General features: G+C 42.8%; 1 protein-coding gene across 2 annotated transcripts in view; it reads right to left on the bottom strand.

Annotated features, from left to right (window-relative positions):
• Positions 1-208: 208 nt before the first annotated feature.
• Positions 209-17377, bottom strand: part of LOC121533593 (ceramide synthase 2) — a 36424-nt gene continuing 19255 nt past the window's right edge. The window contains exons 4-11 of one of the 2 annotated variants that reach the window (XM_041839674.2): positions 10960-11078; positions 10784-10841; positions 10615-10665; positions 7790-7882; positions 5866-5994; positions 3181-3287; positions 1257-1413; positions 209-795 (exon numbers count right to left, since the gene is read on the bottom strand). In XM_041839674.2, coding sequence (XP_041695608.1) covers positions 601-795; positions 1257-1413; positions 3181-3287; positions 5866-5994; positions 7790-7882; positions 10615-10665; positions 10784-10841; positions 10960-11078 — 909 coding nt within the window. In that variant the 3' untranslated portion in view covers positions 209-600. The remainder of the gene's footprint in view (positions 796-1256; positions 1414-3180; positions 3288-5865; positions 5995-7789; positions 7883-10614; positions 10666-10783; positions 10842-10959; positions 11079-17377) is intronic. The other variant, XM_041839675.2, reaches the window with a different exon arrangement.

Here is a 17377-nt window from a genome sequence, read left to right as displayed (position 1 = left end):
ATGTGTATACGGTATTCTAGTCATGGTACACACCTTTTCTATTCATAAACTGTCCATACAGTCTATACACACCATTCTATATATATATTCCAGTCTTTGACATTGCTTGTTCAGATAATTCTTAATTTCTTAATTTTTTTATTGTATTTTTCTGGATTACGTGTATTGTTTGTTTTTTTGCTAGGTATTACTGCACTGTTGGAGCCAGAAACACAAGCATTTCGCTGCACCTCCCATAACATCTGCAAATCGGTGTACGCAACCAATAAACTTTGATTTGATTGAGTTAATGTCTTTCACTATTTACACACAATCCAAACAAAAACAAATAAATTATAAATATAAACTATAGAAAAACATACTTCATCTTAAAGTAAAACCAGTGTACTTCTTGTTTGACCATAATGTTTGACAGTGCAGTGAACAGTTATGTACTTCAAACGTAGTGAAGTGAAGTATTATCCGAAACCATAAATGAAATCATAAATGGACCATATTTGTAATATATAAGCCATATAAATGTATTATATCTTACCAGTATATACTGTGGAAGGATAGGAAAACGTTCTAAGTTTAACCTAGTGCGAAAAGAGAGTGGTACTATCTGGCTTTGGGTAGTCTGCTGTTCATATTTCTCTGGTTGGTTAGGTTGTTCAGGACACAATTGTTGGCAAGCGAAGCCAATTTGGAATTCAGGGCGCCCTTTCTTTGCTCCCAGCTAGTCTCCTCTTCCTCCTCTGCCTCCACCTCCTCCTCAGGCTCGCTTTCCTCATCGCTGCGCTCATCTTTCTCCACCTACAGCATAGGATATATGTAAGTGACCGTTTAAGGCTGCAAAATAAATCTACAAACGGAACACAACCAGATGGTATAGCACAGAATGTATTGATAATGCCAATAAATCTTACAAACACTATGCCTTAAAGGCAGTACCCTGTGATACTTCCAAGGTGTACAATGAAAGAAACGGACAGTACACCATAATAATCTTCAGTGACTAATGTATTCTTTGTACGGACGTGTTTTGGCCGCAGTTGGACGAAAACATGTCTGTACTAAGAATAAATGAATCATTGAAGAATATTTATGGTGTTCTGTCCATTTATTTAATTGTGGGCTGTACTAAGATGATTAATCACCCAACTACTTCTGAAAAATAATATGAGTGAGCATGTTATCTATTATTCTACTGTATCATGGCATCCAATGAAATCACCATTAGTAAGTAAGGCGGATAATAACTTGAGTCTACTGACCTTGCCCATAAAGACAAACTTGTAGACCATGCGTAGGATCAGCCAGGCCCAGAAGATGTGCAAAGCTTGCAGCACCAACAGAAGTGCATTGAAGAAGTAGTAGCCAAAGAAAGGCTGGAAGAAATCCAAAGACACAACCAGGGTGGAGTGGACTATTCTGAAGGGGCAAGAAGGTGCATATAAAACAGTAAATTAATCCATCCTCAAGCCTTGCATTTATAACATTCCCTAAGCGGTACTTCTGAACACATTCCCTTAACTGATTTACAGTACACACTATGTTCTGACTTGAGATGTGCGTACATCAGAAGTAATGGAATATTTGCATGTAGGCCTACATTTGAGTTGTGTAAACTGTCAGAAAAGGATAGACCCTGAGTAATCTTATTACTACTTTTATTATACAGTGGGGAAAAAAAGTATTTAGTCAGCCACCAATTGTGCAAGTTCTCCCACTTAAAAAGATGAGAGAGGCCTGTAATTTTCATCATAGGTACACATCAACTATGACAGACAAAATGAGAAACAAAAATCCAGAAAATCACATTGTAGGATTTTTTATGAATTGATTTGCAAATTATGGTGGAAAATAAGTATTTGGTCAATAACAAAAGTTTCTCAATACTTTGTTATATACCCTTTGTTGGCAATGACACAGGTCAAACGTTTTCTGTAAGTCTTCACAAGGTTTTCACACACTGTTGCTGGTATTTTGGCCCATTCCTCCATGCAGATCTCCTCTAGAGCAGTGATGTTTTGGGGCTGTCGCTGGGCAACACGGACTTTCAACTCCCTCCAAAGATTTTCTATGGGGTTGAGATCTGGATACTTTTTTTTTTTTTCACTCAAAATCTCACGATACATGGCCCCATTCATTCTTTCCTTTACATGGATCAGTCGTCCTGGTCCTTTTGCAGAAAAACAGCCCCAAAGCATGATGTTTCCACCCCCATGCTTCACAGTAGGTATGGTGTTCTTTGGATGCAACTCAGCATTCTTTGTCCTCCAAACACGACGAGTTGAGTTTTTACCAAAAAGTTATATTTTGGTTTCATCTGACCATATGACATTCTCCCAATCCTCTTCTGGATCATCCAAATGCACTCTAGCAAACTTCAGACGGGCCTGGACATGTACTGGCTTAAGCAGGGGGGACACGTCTGGCACTGCAGGATTTGAGTCCCTAGCGGCATAGTGCGTTACTGATGGTAGGCTTTGTTACTTTGGTCCCAGCTCTCTGCAGGTCATTCACTAGGTCCCCCCGTGTGGTTCTGGGATTTTTGCTCACCGTTCTTGTGATCATTTTGACCCCACGGGGTGAGATCTTGCGTGGAGCCCCAGATCGAGGGAGATTATCAGTGGTCTTGTATGTCTTCCATTTCCTAATAATTGCTCCCACAGTTGATTTCTTCAAACCAAGCTGCTTACCTATTGCAGATTCAGTCTTCCCAGCCTGGTGCAGGTCTACAATTTTGTTTCTGGTGTCCTTTGACAGCTCTTTGGTCTTGGCCATAGTGGAGTTTGGAGTGTGACTGTTTGAGGTTGTGGACAGGTGTCTTTTATACTGATAACAAGTTCAAACAGGTGCCATTAATACAGGTAACGAGTGGAGGACAGAGGAGCCTCTTAAAGAAGAAGTTACAGGTCTGTGAGAGCCAGAAATCTTGCTTGTTTGTAGGTGACCAAATACTTATTTTCCACCATAATCTGCAAATAAATTCATAAAAAATCCTACAATGTGATTTTCTGGAAAAAAAAATCTCAATTTGTCTGTCAAAATTACAGGCCTCTCTCATCTTTTTAAGTGGGAGAACTTGCACAATTGGTGGCTGACTAAATACTTTTTTTCCCCACTGTACTTGACCTTTGTAATACACTCCTAATAAATTGTCAAATGACTGTGTGAGAAAGCGTCCAGTCTCACCTGCCAGGGAAGACCACTAGTCGTGTTAGCAGGAACACCAGGGCGAAGATGACAAACAGTGTGTCACATGTCTTCCTCCAGCCAGCGTAGTTGAACATCTTGGCAGACTGTAAGTGAAATATAATAATACTCCGATCACAGTTGGGCTTATTCAGAACCCTCATGAGGCACTAGTAATGACACAGTCACTATGTGTTACCAGCTGGGTTGACCAATATAGCACAGTGGCTGTACAAATAATAACATACAGTATTGATGTTCTCCAACATATTGTATGACCTCCCAGTCCATACTCTCTGATGGAGTGGTTTTCTCTAGCATACATTGACAACCAATGTCCCCTTCTGACCCAATGTCTCCCATTGACTGCTTCTAAAGGAGGCATTATGTCACGCCTGGATCCACACGACAAGCGATACATACAGTTGAAGTCGGAAGTTTACATACACCTTAGCCAAATACATTTAAACTCAGTTTTTCACAATTCATGACATTTAATCCTAGTAAAAATGCCCTGTTTTAGGTCAGTTAGGATCACCACTTTATTTTAAGAATGTGAAATGTCAGAATAATAGTAGAGAGAATGATTTATTTCAGCTTTTATTCATTTCATCACATTCCTGGTGGGTCAGAAGTTTACATACACTCAATTAGTATTTGGTAGCGTTGCCTTTAAATTGTTTAACTTGGGTCAAACGTTTCGGGTAGCTTTCCACAAGCTTCCCACAATAAGTTGGGTGAATTCTGGCCTATTACTCCTGACAGAGCTGGTGTAACTGAGTCAGGTTTGTAGGCCTTCTTGCTCGCACATGCTTTTTCAGTTCTGCCCACACATTTTCTATAGGATTGAGGTCAGGGCTTTGTGATGGCCACTCCAATACTTTGACTTTGTTGTCCTTATGCCATTTTGCAACAACTTATGTTGCTTGGGGTCAATGTCCATTTGGAAGACCCATTTGCGACCAAGCTTTAACTTCCTGACTGATGTCTTGAGATGTTGCTTCAATATATCCACATAATTTTCCTTCCTCATGATGCCATCTATTTTGTGAAGTGGACCAGTCCCTCCTGCAGTAAAGCACCCCCACAGCATGATGCTGCCATCCCCGTCCTTCATGGTTGGGATGGTGTTCTTCGGCTTGCAAGCCCGCCCTTTTTCCTCCAAACATAACGATGGTCATTATGGCCAAACAGTTCTATTTTTGTTTCATCAGACCAGAGGACATTTCTCCAAAAAGTACGATCTTTGTCCCCATGTGCAGTTGCAAACCGTAGTCTGGCTTTTTTATGGCGGTTTTGGAGCAGTGGCTTCTTCCTTGCTGAGCGGCCTTTCAGGTTATGTCGATATAGGATTTGTTTTACTGTGGATATAGATACTGTTGTACCTGTTTCCTCCAGCATCTTCATAAGGTCCTTTACTGTTGTTCTGGGATTGATTTGCACTTTTCGCACCAAAGTAAGTTCATCTCTAGGAGACAGAACGCGTCTCCTTCCTGAGCGGTATGACGGCTGCGTGGTCCCATGGTGTTTATACTTGCATACTATTGTTTGTACAGATGAACGTGGTACCTTCAGGCATTTGGAAATTGCTCCCAAGGATGAACCAGACTTGTGGAGGTCTACAATTTTCTTTCTGAGGTCTTGGCTGATTTCTTTTGATTTTCCCATGATGTCAAGCAAAGAGGCACTGAGTTTGAAGGTAGGCCTTGAAATACATCCACAGGTACACCTCCAATTGACTCAAATTATGTCAATTAGCCTATCAGAACCTTCTAAAGCCATGACATCATTTTCTGGAAATTTCCAAGCTTTTTAAAGGCACAGTCAACTTAGTGTATGTAAACTTCTGACCCACTGGAATTGTGATACAGTGAATTATAAGTGAAATAATGTCTGTAAACAATTGTTGGAAAAATTACTTGTGTCATGCAAAACTATAGTTTGTTAACAAGAAATTTGTGGAGTGGTTGAAAAACTAGTTTTAATGACTCCAACCTAAGTGTATGCAAACTTCCGACCTCAACTGTATTTCATCAGGCCCAAGATGATGGAGACATTGTTTATTGTGAGATAACATCAGGGCAATACTACACTGCTTTACTGAGTTAATTAAAAAACATATTTAGGAATAAATGTGATAATAGACGTTCTACTTCAGAGCTGAAAGTCTCTTGGGAGAGGTAAGATAAGTTCAGCCTCAAGACATGTTTTCCTTTTACCACATAAAATGGCTAATTATAACCAAATGTGTTTGATCGCTATCAACCTACAGATGCAGGATCTTCATTTGATGACTCTTTTGTTTCTGAGAATTTTCCTGCAAAGCAGGAAATGCAAACTTGTAGTGTATTTGAGTTTTTTAAAAGGCTTCTAAAGTTTGTAATTTCCACTTTGAAATTTCAGACTTGATTTGCCCTATGGAAAAATTTATCAACCCTTACAAAAAATAAGATTAAGTTATGTGAATAAACAAACCCTGTATTCAAATCAAGTTTACAGTGACCTACATGTGAACAAAGAACCTTGCTTAGATAACCACACAACCCATCAAAACAGTATGTGGGAAAATGGTAGTGCCAAATTAGCTTGACCACATGCATGTATGATAAGAGTAATCATTCCCCCTTTAGTTCCCTGTGTCTGTATGATCTGTGTGAGACTTGAAAACTGAGACTGAGCTCCTACCTCCAGGAGGAAGTCTGAGGAATCATGAACTAGTATCACCAGAGTGCCAACGCGCACATAATTGGCACAGTACGAGAAACCGATGAGGAAAATGGTAGCGATGTGGTGGATGATCTGTTCCTTGAAATCCTGAAAACACACACAAACCACACAGCTACAGTGAGGGAAAAAAGTATTTGATCCCCTGCTGATTTTGTACGTTTCCCCACTGACAAAGACATGATTAGTCTATAATTTTAATGGTAGGTTTATTTGAACAGTGAGAGACAGAATAACAACAAAAAAATCCAGAAAAACGCATGTCGAAAATGTTATAAATTGATTTGCATTTTAATGACGGAAATAAGTATTTGACCCCTCTGCAAAACATGACTTAGTACTTGGTGGCAAAACCCTTGTTGGCAATCACAGAGGTCAGACGTTTCTTGTAGTTGGCCACCAGGTTTGCACACATCTCACAAGGGATTTTGTCCCACTCCTCTTTGCAGATCTTCTCCAAGTCATTAAGGTTTCGAGCCTGACGTTTGGCAACTCGAACCTTCAGCTCCCTCCACAGATTTTCTATGGGATTAAGGTCTGGAGACTGGCTAGGCCACTACAGGACCTTAATGTACTTCTTCTTGAGCCACTCCTTTGTTGCCTTGGCCGTGTGTTTTGGGTCATTGTCATGCTGGAATACCCATCCACGACCCATTTTCAATGCCCTGGCTGAGGGAAGGAGGTTCTCACCCAAGATTTGACGGTACATGGCCCCGTCCATCGTCCCTTTGATGCGGTGAAGTTGTCCTGTCCCCTTAGCAGAAAAACACCCCCAAAGCAAAATGTTTCCACCTCCTTGTTTGACGGTGGGGATGATGTTCTTGGGGTCATAGGCAGCATTCCTCCTCCTCCAAACACGGCGAGTTGAGTTGTTGCCAAAGAGCTCGATTTTGGTCTCATCTGACCACAACACTTTCACCCAGTTCTCCTCTGAATCATTCAGATGTTCATTGGCAAACTTCAGACGGGCCTGTATATGTGCTTTCTTGAGCAGGGGGACCTTGCGGGCGCTGCAGGATTTCAGTCCTTCAAGGCGTAGTGTGTTACCAATTGTTTTCTTGGTGACTATGGTCCCAGCTGCCTTGAGATCATTGACAAGATCCTCCCGTGTAGTTCTGGGCTGATTCCTCACCGTTCTCATGATCATTGCAACTCCACGAGGTGAGATCTTGCATGGAGCCCCAGGCAGAGGGAGATTGACAGTTATTTTGTGTTTCTTCCATTTGCGAATAATCGCACCAACGGTTGTCACCTTCTCACCAAGCTGCTTGGCGATGGTCTTGTAGCCCATTCCAGCCTTGTGTAGGTCTACAATCTTGTCCCTGACATCCTTGGAGAGCTCTTTGCTCTTGGCCATGGTGGAGAGTTTGGAATCTGATTGATTGATTGCTTCTGTGGACAGGTGTCTTTTATACAGGTAACAAGCTGAGATTAGGAGCACTCCCTTTAAGAGTGTGCTCCTAATCTCAGCTCGTTACCTGTATAAAAGACACCTGGGAGCCTGAAATCTTTCTGAATGAGAGGGGGTCAAATACCTATTTCCCTCATTAAAATGCTAATAAATTTATAACATTTTTGACATGCATTTTTCTGGATTTTTTTTTGTTATTCTGTCTCTCACTGTTCAAATTAACGTACCATATAAATTAAAGAGTGATCATTTCTTTGTCAGTGGACAAACGTACAAAATCAGCAGGGGATCAAATACTTTTTTCCCTCACTGTTTAGAGGATATACTATAACCTGGACATTAGCAGTTCTGCGCTCCTGGTGCCGTAAATCAGTCATCTTTGTACTGTATGGATTGATTTATCAATGGTACAGAATACAGAAAAAGTTGCTTAAAAACCATACAGGTGTGTGTGGAGACAGGAGTGACACATACCTTCCGCTTCACATCCACAGATACACAGAGCAGCAGGGACCAATAGAAACCCAGTTCTGTGATGTAATACCAGTAGTGAGCCTCAGCGACAGGCTGCAGGGACAGACAGAAACAAAACAAACACCAGGGGGTTGAAGATTACTGAGCATGACTCCAGGTGGTACATCCCAATAGTCTAAAGTGTCTTCCTTTAATTTCCTCCTCACCTTTATCTGCACCTATCTGACAGAAAAGGAAAGTTGAAGGCTATATGGGAATGGAAGCCTACATGGAGGTATTTGCTTTCACCTGTCCGGTTCTCACACAAAAGCGTAGATGACACAGGAGGTTGGTGGCACCTTAATTGGGGAGGACGGGCCCGTGGTAATGGCTGGAACGGAATACGTAGATGTGTTAGATGCCATTCCAATACGTTTCCATGTGTTTGATGCCATTCCATTCACTCCGCTCCAGCCATTATTATGAGCCGTCCTCCCCTCAGCAGCCTCGACTGGTAGATGACAAAGAAAGGGAAACCAGGGAGAGGAAGGAGGCCTTTTGAGACTATTGAGACACAGCCCAGGTAGGAAGGAGTTAATGTGTGGACTGACTGTGACTCCATCCCCCACCTGTGCACTGGGAGAGATCAGTCAGTCAGGGGAGTTTACCAAGGAGGCCTTTTCCCAGCAGCAGCAGATAAACACCCAGCCCACTGCCAGGCCTGAGAGTCCACACAGCTGAGCATTTACAACAGGGGGCTCTTTGTTTGGGGAGCAGCCCTCGATTGAAATAGAGAAACTCAGGATTACACACACCTGGAGCACAGGCTTTGAATCAACGCACCCCTGGGGCGGGCCAGTAACCAGAAAGTCGCTGGTTCAAATCCCAGAGCCGACTAGACAAAACATCTGTCTATGTGCCCTTGAGCAAGGCACTTAACCCTAATTGTTAGTTGCTCTGGATAAGACTGTCTGCTAAATGACAAAAATGTAGACTTCTGAATGCTGCTTTGTTTAAACCCCCTCATATTCCCAACCAAAGCTTTAAAGTAGCATGGGTCCCCAGATCCTCAAAATGTTCTACAGCTGCACCATCAAGAGCATCCTGACCGGTTGCATCACCTCCTGGTATGGCAACTACTCGGCATCCGACCGTAAGGCACTACAGAGGGTAGTGCGTACGGCCCAGTACATCACTGGGGCCAAGCTTCCTGCCATCCAGAACCTATATACTAGGCGGTGTCAGAGGAAGGCCCAAAAAATTGTCGAAGACTCCAGTCACCCTAGTCATAGACTGTTCTCTCTGCTACCACACGGCAAGCGGTACCGGAGCGCCAAGTCTAAGTCGAAAAGGCTTCTTAACAGCATCTACCCCCAAGCCATAAGATTGTTGAACAATTAATCAAATGGCCACTCTACATTGACACCACCCCACCCTTTGTTTTTACACTGCTGCTACTCACTGTTTATTATTTATGCATAGTCACTTTACCCCTACCTACATGTACAAATTACCTCAACTAACCTGTACCCCCGCACATTAACTCAGTACCGGTACCCCCTGAATATTTGTTGTTTATTTTACCTTTATCTTTATATTTTAACTAGGCAAGTCAGTTAAGAACAATTTCTTATTTACAACGACAGCCTACACCGGCCAAACCCAGACGACGCTGGGCCAATTGTGCACCGCCCTATGGAACTCCCAATCACAGCCAGTTGTGATACAGCCTGGAATCAAACCATGGGGTCTGTAGTGACACCTCAAGCACTGAGATGCAGTGCCTTAGACCACTGTGCCACTCGGGAGCCTTGTTATTGTTATTTTATTGTGTTACTTTCTATTTAAATTTTTTACTTTAGTTAATTTAGTAAATATTTTCTTAACTCTATTTCTTGAACTGCATTGGTTAAGGGCTTGTAAGTAAGCATTTCACGGGTAAGGTCTACACCTGTTGTATTCGGCGCATGTGACAAATACAATTTGATTTGATTTTGATTTGAAGTGGAAGCTTTGAAACTCCCTTCCTTTAGCAAGCGTTTCCCCACACGTCCACAGTCAAGGCTTAACATTCAAATCAGAGCGGATGTGTACATGTATAGAAAGTGCTGATAAATCTAAATGGCCGTGAAGTGACCCAAACACCCACCACCAAACAGTACTCTCCAAGGCTCCAGAGAGACAATAGAGGGAAGTTTACTGAGCCATTTAACCCCTAGAAATCACATGCTCCATCCCTGCAAGGCACAGAACACAGCCTGGCTTCAACAAAGGGAAGGTCAACAGCATTAGGGAGTTACAGTCCCATGTAGCTCAGTTGGTAGAGCATGGCGCTTGCAACGCCAGGGTTGTGGTTTCGTCTCCCACGGGGGGCCAGTATGAAAAATGTATGCACTCACTAACTGTAAGTCGCTCTGGATAAGAGTGTCTGCTAAATGACTAAAAACTTAAATAATTGGTTTAACTGTAGATAGAGATTTTGTGCTTGTAGTGTCTTCTGTTTCAGGTCATCCCCTTCTAGGGAAAGAGGAGGAGGGGTTAAGTCCCCTGTAGGAATGTCATAACTGTTATCTGGAGGGGCGTTGTTCAATTCCTCCAGCAGAAGGAGTGAGTTTCCTGAGATTGTCCAAAGCAGTGTTCTCAGATTCCCAAATCGTGTTTTGAGACTCAATGGTGTGGGATGCGGCTTATTGTGGCTATACTGTAGACTGGGTTGTCACTAGAAACATTTGATGTATTTACTTAGTGGGTGACAGGACAATTCCATAGCCTTTTGATGAGTGAAAGAACAAACATGTTTGGGAACCACTGGTCAACTGAAAGTTAAAGTGAACTGTTCTACTCACTTGTTTGGGGTAGCCCTGCCAGCACTCTCTGTGGTCCCAGAACCAGGGGGTCTGAGGGGTAGAGGGACAGAACAAATAGTCACAGTGAGGGCCTCTTAGTAGAAGTACAAGGAGCAGTAGCACTGTTCGGGGTAAAGGTAGCCAAAGTGAATGTGCTTAATATACTCACATCAATCAGGGAGGCAAGCGCTGCTACAAATGCAATGAGGTAGAAAACAAACCTCCAACTGCAAAAACAAAACAAAATATTTGTCATAAGATAACATAATATCCTTTCTATAAACTATACATTGAAATGAAATAGATCACATGAGTACATAGAACTCTGAATGAGAGCTGACTCACGAGGCTTCACAAAACTTCTTGGTGTTGCTCGGTCTGTCTTGGTTGCGGCGATGGCGGAACCACGTTTCTATCTGGCGCTGACTGAGACCACACTGCTTCCCCAGGCCCAGGACCTCACTCTGAACACAGACAGGACCAAATCACCTCAGAGAGAGAAGCTCCATTGTTCCTTTCCTAAGAAGACCCTCAGCATATCTTTCATATACAGCTTTTTCAGAAAGATAATCCATTACCTACTTCTGCGCCTTAAATTTATCTCAATAGGTGTTTTATCACAGCTTCATTAGAGCAGAATTCCAATATTTACAGTATGTCAAAAAAGGAAGATTCTTAAAATGACAAATGTGTTAAATCCCTCCATTTGCCTTCCCCTGATCCCTGCTCTGTGTAAGCTATTCCCTCTCGCCTCCACTCCTCCCTGCCCACATGACAAAATACTACAGTTTACTATAGAATAATACAGTACTTACTATAAAATTCTATAGTAAACTGTAGTATACTGTAGAATACTATACTACACACTGTGGGGGCAGCAGTTAGCCTAGCGGTTAAGAGCGTTGGGCCAGTTGCTGGTTCAAATCCCTGAGATGGCAATGTGGAAAAACCTGCCGTTTTGCACTTGAGCAAGGCATTTAACCCCCAACAACAACTGCTCCCTGGGCGCCAATGACGTGGGCGTCGATTTAAGGCAGCCCCCCGCACCTCTCTGATTCAAAGGGGTTGGGTTAAACGAGGAAGACACATTTCGGTTGAATGCATTCATTTGTGCAACTGACTAGGTATCCCCTTTCCTCTTTCGCTAGTATTCCTCGATCTTGTGTAGTACTTACTATAGAATGTTGTAGTATACTGTAGAATACTACAGTAAACACTAAAGTATTATCCGCAAAAAAAACACTGCAGTGTCAGTATTGTCCGCAAAAACACTACACTTTTTAAAACTATAGTAAATACTACAGTATTTAATTTGCATACAGTACTAGTCAAAAGTTGGGAACTATCTGTTCAGCCCCCCAGTCCTACAGGTTATGGAAAATGTGCTATTTTATTATTCCTCCAGTAGGTTTCCTGAAAGAGAAAGCCTTGACTTCTATGTCAAATGCCAAGAGTGTGCAAAGCTGTCATCAAGGCAAAGGGTGGCTATTTGAAGAATCTCAAATAGAAAATATATTTTGATTTGTTTAACACTTTTTTGGTTACTACATGATTCCATATGTGTTATTTCATAGTTTTGCTGTATTCACTATTATTCTACACTGTAGAAAATAGTCAAAATAAAGAAAAACCCTTTAATGAGTAGGTGTGTCCAAACCTTTGACCTGTACTGTATACCCTGCCCATTCCCCTCCCCCCATATCACATTTTGTGCCACCCATAAGTAAGAAACCGTAAATACTACAGTAAAGTCAGCAAAAACACTCCAGTATGTCACTCCTGAGTAAAGGCAGAACACAGCGATAGACAAACTGCTCACCTAAACCTTTGAGAAAAGTTTTGTTTGGAACTGATTGATTTAATTTAATCATCGTGACATACCAATGAGGTGGTTACACAATATGGGTGTGGGCTAGTGTAGTCATGGTGATTGTATATGTTGAGCGCATTAACCTTCACGGAACATCCAGGGAACGTCCCTGTGCATCATGAAAATGGTTTGCAAATGAGGCAGGAAGAAGACTGAAGCGTGTTAGTTCTAACACAGAGACTGACAGCCAGGTAATACTGTACCAACAACATAACCTGCTTCAACAATAGACAGAAGACAACATCTAAATGCACAGAGAGAATAGGATTTGTGTATTTCCATATACTATGGTATTTCTACTATCAGATACAGTGGGGAGAACAAGTATTTGATACACTGCCGATTTTCCAGAAAATCACATTGTATGATCTTTAAGTAATTAATTTGCATTTTATTGCATGACATAAGTATTTGATCACCTACCAACCAGTAAGAATTCCGGCTCTCACAGACCTGTTAGTTTTTCTTTAAGAAGCCCTCCTGTTCTCCACTCATTACCTGTATTAACTGCACCTGTTTGAACTCGTTACCTGTATAAAAGACACCTGTCCACACACTCAATCAAACAGACTCCAACCTCTCCACAATGGCCAAGACCAGAGAGCTGTGTAAGGACATCAGGGATAAAATTGTAGACCTGCACAAGGCTGGGGTGGGCTACAGGACAAAAGGCAAGAAGCTTGGTGAGAAGGTGACAACTGTTAGCGCAATTATTAGAAAATTGAAGAAATTCAAGATGACGGTCAATCAACCTCGGTCTGGGGCTCCATGCAAGATCTCACCTCGTGGGGCATCAATGATCATGAGGAAGGTGAGGGATCAGCCCAGAACTACACGGCAGGACCTGGTCAATGACCTGAAGAGAGCTGGGACCACAGTCTCAAAGAAAACCATTAGTAACACACTACGCTGTCATGGATTAAAATCCTGCAGCGCATGCAAGGTTCCCCTGCTCAAGCCAGCGCATGTCCAGGCCCGTCTGAAGTTTGCCAATGACCATCTGGATGATCCAGAGGAGGAATGGGAGAAGGTCATGTGGTCTGATGAGACAAAAATTGAGCTTTTTGGTCTAAACTCCACTCGCCGTGTTTGAAGGAAGAAGAAGGATGAGTACAACCCCAAGAACACCATCACAACCGTGAAGCATGGAGGTGGAAACATCATTCTTTGGGGATGCTTTTCTGCAAAGGGGACAGGACGACTGCACCGTATTGAGGGGAGGATGGATGGGGCCATGTATCGCGAGATCTTGGCCAACAACCTCCTTCCCTCAGTAAGAGCATTAAAGATAGGTCGTGGCTGGGTATTCCAGCATGACAACGACCCGAAACACACAGCCAGGGCAACTAAGGAGTGGCTCCGTAAGAAGCATCTCAAGGTCCTGGAGTGGCCTAGCCAGTCTCCAGACCTGAACCCAATAGAAAATCTTTGGAGGGAGCTGAAAGTCCGTATTGCCCAGCGACAGCCCCGAAACCTGAAGGATCTGGAGAAGGTCTGTATGGAGGAGTGGGCCAAAATCCCTGCTGCATTGTGTGCAAACCTGGTCAAGACCTACAGGAAACATATTATCTCTGTAATTGCAAACAAAGGTTTCTGTACAAAATATTAAGTTCTGCTTTTCTGATGTATCAAATACTTATGTCATGCAATAAAATGCAAATTAATTACTTAAAGATCATACAATGTGATTTCCTGGATTTTTGATTCTGTCTCTCACAGTTGAAGTGTACCTATGATAAAAATTACAGACCTCTACATGCTTTGTAAGTAGGAAAACCTGCAAAATTGGCAGTGTATCAAATACTTGTTCTCCCCACTGTATTTGATCATGTAAACGAGAAGACACATGCCCCGGCAGATGTACAGTCCAACATGTCAACACTTGCAAATTCTGCCTCGTAACTCCTAACGAGTAATAAGGGTGGAATATTTCCATGTGAACAGAGCCAAGCCATAAAATATGACCTGCACCTGTACCTACCTGACTGACAAGGAAGGGATAGCCTACTAGAGCAATGCCCGCCAAAGCATTTAGCCAAGTCAAGACTTCCGTCTCGCTTCCGCATTGTCTCCGTGCTGCTCTGCTGTTTGTTGCTACTTGGCTACCTGCCAAACTATTCACGTTTTACTTTTAATAAACGTTTAATCAATCTCTGTGTTCAACAAATTTACCAACTTTTTAGTTTTGTCCTCACTCATCTTTTTTCGTTAAACTTTTTCACCCCGGACGTTTATCCCGAGACAGAAGAGTCATTTTCCTGTGCGTTCTAGCTGCCAACTTTACGTTATTTTCCTTTTTTCCATCGCAACTTTTTTCCCTTATTCAACTTTTTCACTCCGGACGCTTTATCTGGACATGGTTCATCAACATCTTCAACAGCCGAAGCTAAGTAGTAACATTAACATGATGTCTTCTAATTGCAGTCGCTGTACTCATAATATACAGGAGAATTCTCGCCTTACGGCGAGAATAGCTGTGCTACAAGCCCAGCTTCAGACGCAATCGTTAGGCAAGGGTAATATCAGTGTAGGAAAGGAAGAAACAGCGTCTGTGCCACCAGTAAGTACAGACAGTAACGTTAGTATAAATCCCCCCGCACAGTCCCCGCAGCCGGACAACTTTCTCATGGCTTCTGGAGGGAAATACTGTTGGAATGCTCAACCGGTGTCGCTCATTCAGCCGACAGAAACCTTCAACCGGTTTTCCCCATTATGTAGCGAGTCGGAGTCTGAGTCTGAGTCTTCTCTAGTCTCTACTCCTCCCGTTACGGGGTCTGAGACTCCGAAGGCTCCCACCATTAGCTCTGACAAATTGAAAACCCTAGTCATTGGCGACTCCATTACCCGCAGTATTAGACTTAAAACAAATCACCCAGCGATCATACACTGTTTACCAGGGGGCAGGGCTACCGACGTTAAGGCTAATCTAAAGATGGTGCTGGCTAAAGCTAAAACTGGCGAGTGTAGAGAGTATAGAGATATTGTTATCCACGTCGGCACCAACGATGTTAGGATGAAACAGTCAGAGGTCACCAAGTGCAACATAGCTTCAGCGTGTAAATCAGCTAGAAAGATGTGTCGGCATCGAGTAATTGTCTCTGGCCCCCTCCCAGTTAGGGGAAGTGATGAGCTCTACAGCAGAGTCTCAGCACTCAATCGCTGGTTGAAAACTGTTTTCTGCCCCTCCCAAAAGATAACATTTGTGGATAATTGGCCCTCTTTCTGGGACTCACCCACAAACAGGACCAAGCCTGACCTGCTGAGGAGTGACGGACTCCATCCTAGCCGGAGGGGTGCTCTCCTCTTATCTACCAACATAGATAGGGCTCTAACTCCTCTAGCCCCACAGTGAAATAGGGTGCAGGCCAGGCAGCAGGCTGTTAGCCAACCTGCCAGCTTAGTGGAGTCTGCCAATAGCATAGTCAGTGTAGTCAGCTCAGCCATACCCATTGAGACTGTGTCTGTGCCTCGACCTAGGTTGGGCAAAACTAAACATGGTGGTGTTCACCCTAGCAATCTTATTAGGATAAAGACCTCCTCCATTCCTGCCATTATTGAAAGAGATCGTGATACCTCACATCTCAAAATAGGGTTACTTAATGTTAGATCCCTCACTTCAAAGGCAGTCATAGTCAATGAACTAATCACTGATCATAATCTTGATGTGATTGGCCTGACTGAAACATGGCTTAAGCCTGATGAATTTGCTGTGTTAAATGAGGCCTCCCCTCCTGGTTACACTAGTGACCATATTCCCCGTGCATCCCGCAAAGGCGGAGGTGTTGCTAACATTTACGATAGCAAATTTCAATTTACAAAAAAAAAATGGCGTTTTCATCTTTTGAGCTTCTAGTCATGAAATCTATGCAGCCTACTCAATCACTTTTTATAGCTACTGTTTACAGGCCTCCTGGGCCATATACAGCGTTCCTCTCTGAGTTTCCTGAATTCCTATCAGACCTTGTAGTCATAGCAGATCATATTCTAATTTTTGGTGATTTTAATATTCACATGGAGAAGTCCACAGACCCACTCCAAAAGTCTTTCGGAGCCATTATCGACTCAGTGGGTTTTGTCCAACATGTCTCTGGACCTACTCACTGCCACAGTCATACTCTGGACCTAGTTTTGTCCCATGGAATAAATGTTGTAGATCTTAATGTTTTTCCACAAAATCCTGGACTATCGGACCACCATTTTATTACGTTTGCAATCGCAACAAATAATCTGCTCAGACCCCAACCAAGGAGCATTAAAAGTCGTGCTATAAATTCTCAGACAACACAAAAATTCATTGATGCCCTTCCAGACTCCTTCTGCCTACCCAAGGACGTCAGAGGACAAAAATCAGTTAACCACTTAACTGAGGAACTCAATTTAACCCTGCGCAATACCCTAGATGCAGTTGCACCCCTAAAAACGAAAGACATTTGTCATAAGAAACTAGCTCCCTGGTATACAGAAAATACCCGAGCTTTGAAGCAAGCTTCCAGGAAATTGGAACGGAAATGGCGCCACACCAAACTGGAAGTCTTCCGACTAGCTTGGAAAGACAGTACCGTGCAGTACCGAAGAGCCCTCACTGCTGCTCGATCATCCTACTTTTCCAAATTAATCGAGGAAAATAAGAACAATCCAAAATTTCTTTTTGATACTGTTGCAAAGCTAACTAAAAAGCAGCATTCCCCAAGAGAGGATGGTTTTCACTTCAGCAGTGATAAATTCATGAACTTCTTTGAGGAAAAGATCATGACCATTAGAAAGCAAATTACGGACTCCTCTTTGAATCTGCGTATTCCTCCAGGGCTTAGCTGTCCTGGATCTGCACAGCTCTGCGAGGGCCTGGGATCGGGAGAGACACTTAAGTGTTTTAGTACTATATCTCTTGACACA

The sequence above is a fragment of the Coregonus clupeaformis genome, chromosome 20, assembly GCF_020615455.1.
Source record: "Coregonus clupeaformis isolate EN_2021a chromosome 20, ASM2061545v1, whole genome shotgun sequence".
NCBI lineage: Eukaryota > Metazoa > Chordata > Actinopteri > Salmoniformes > Salmonidae > Coregonus > Coregonus clupeaformis.
This window is presented reverse-complemented; position numbering and strand designations above follow the sequence as displayed.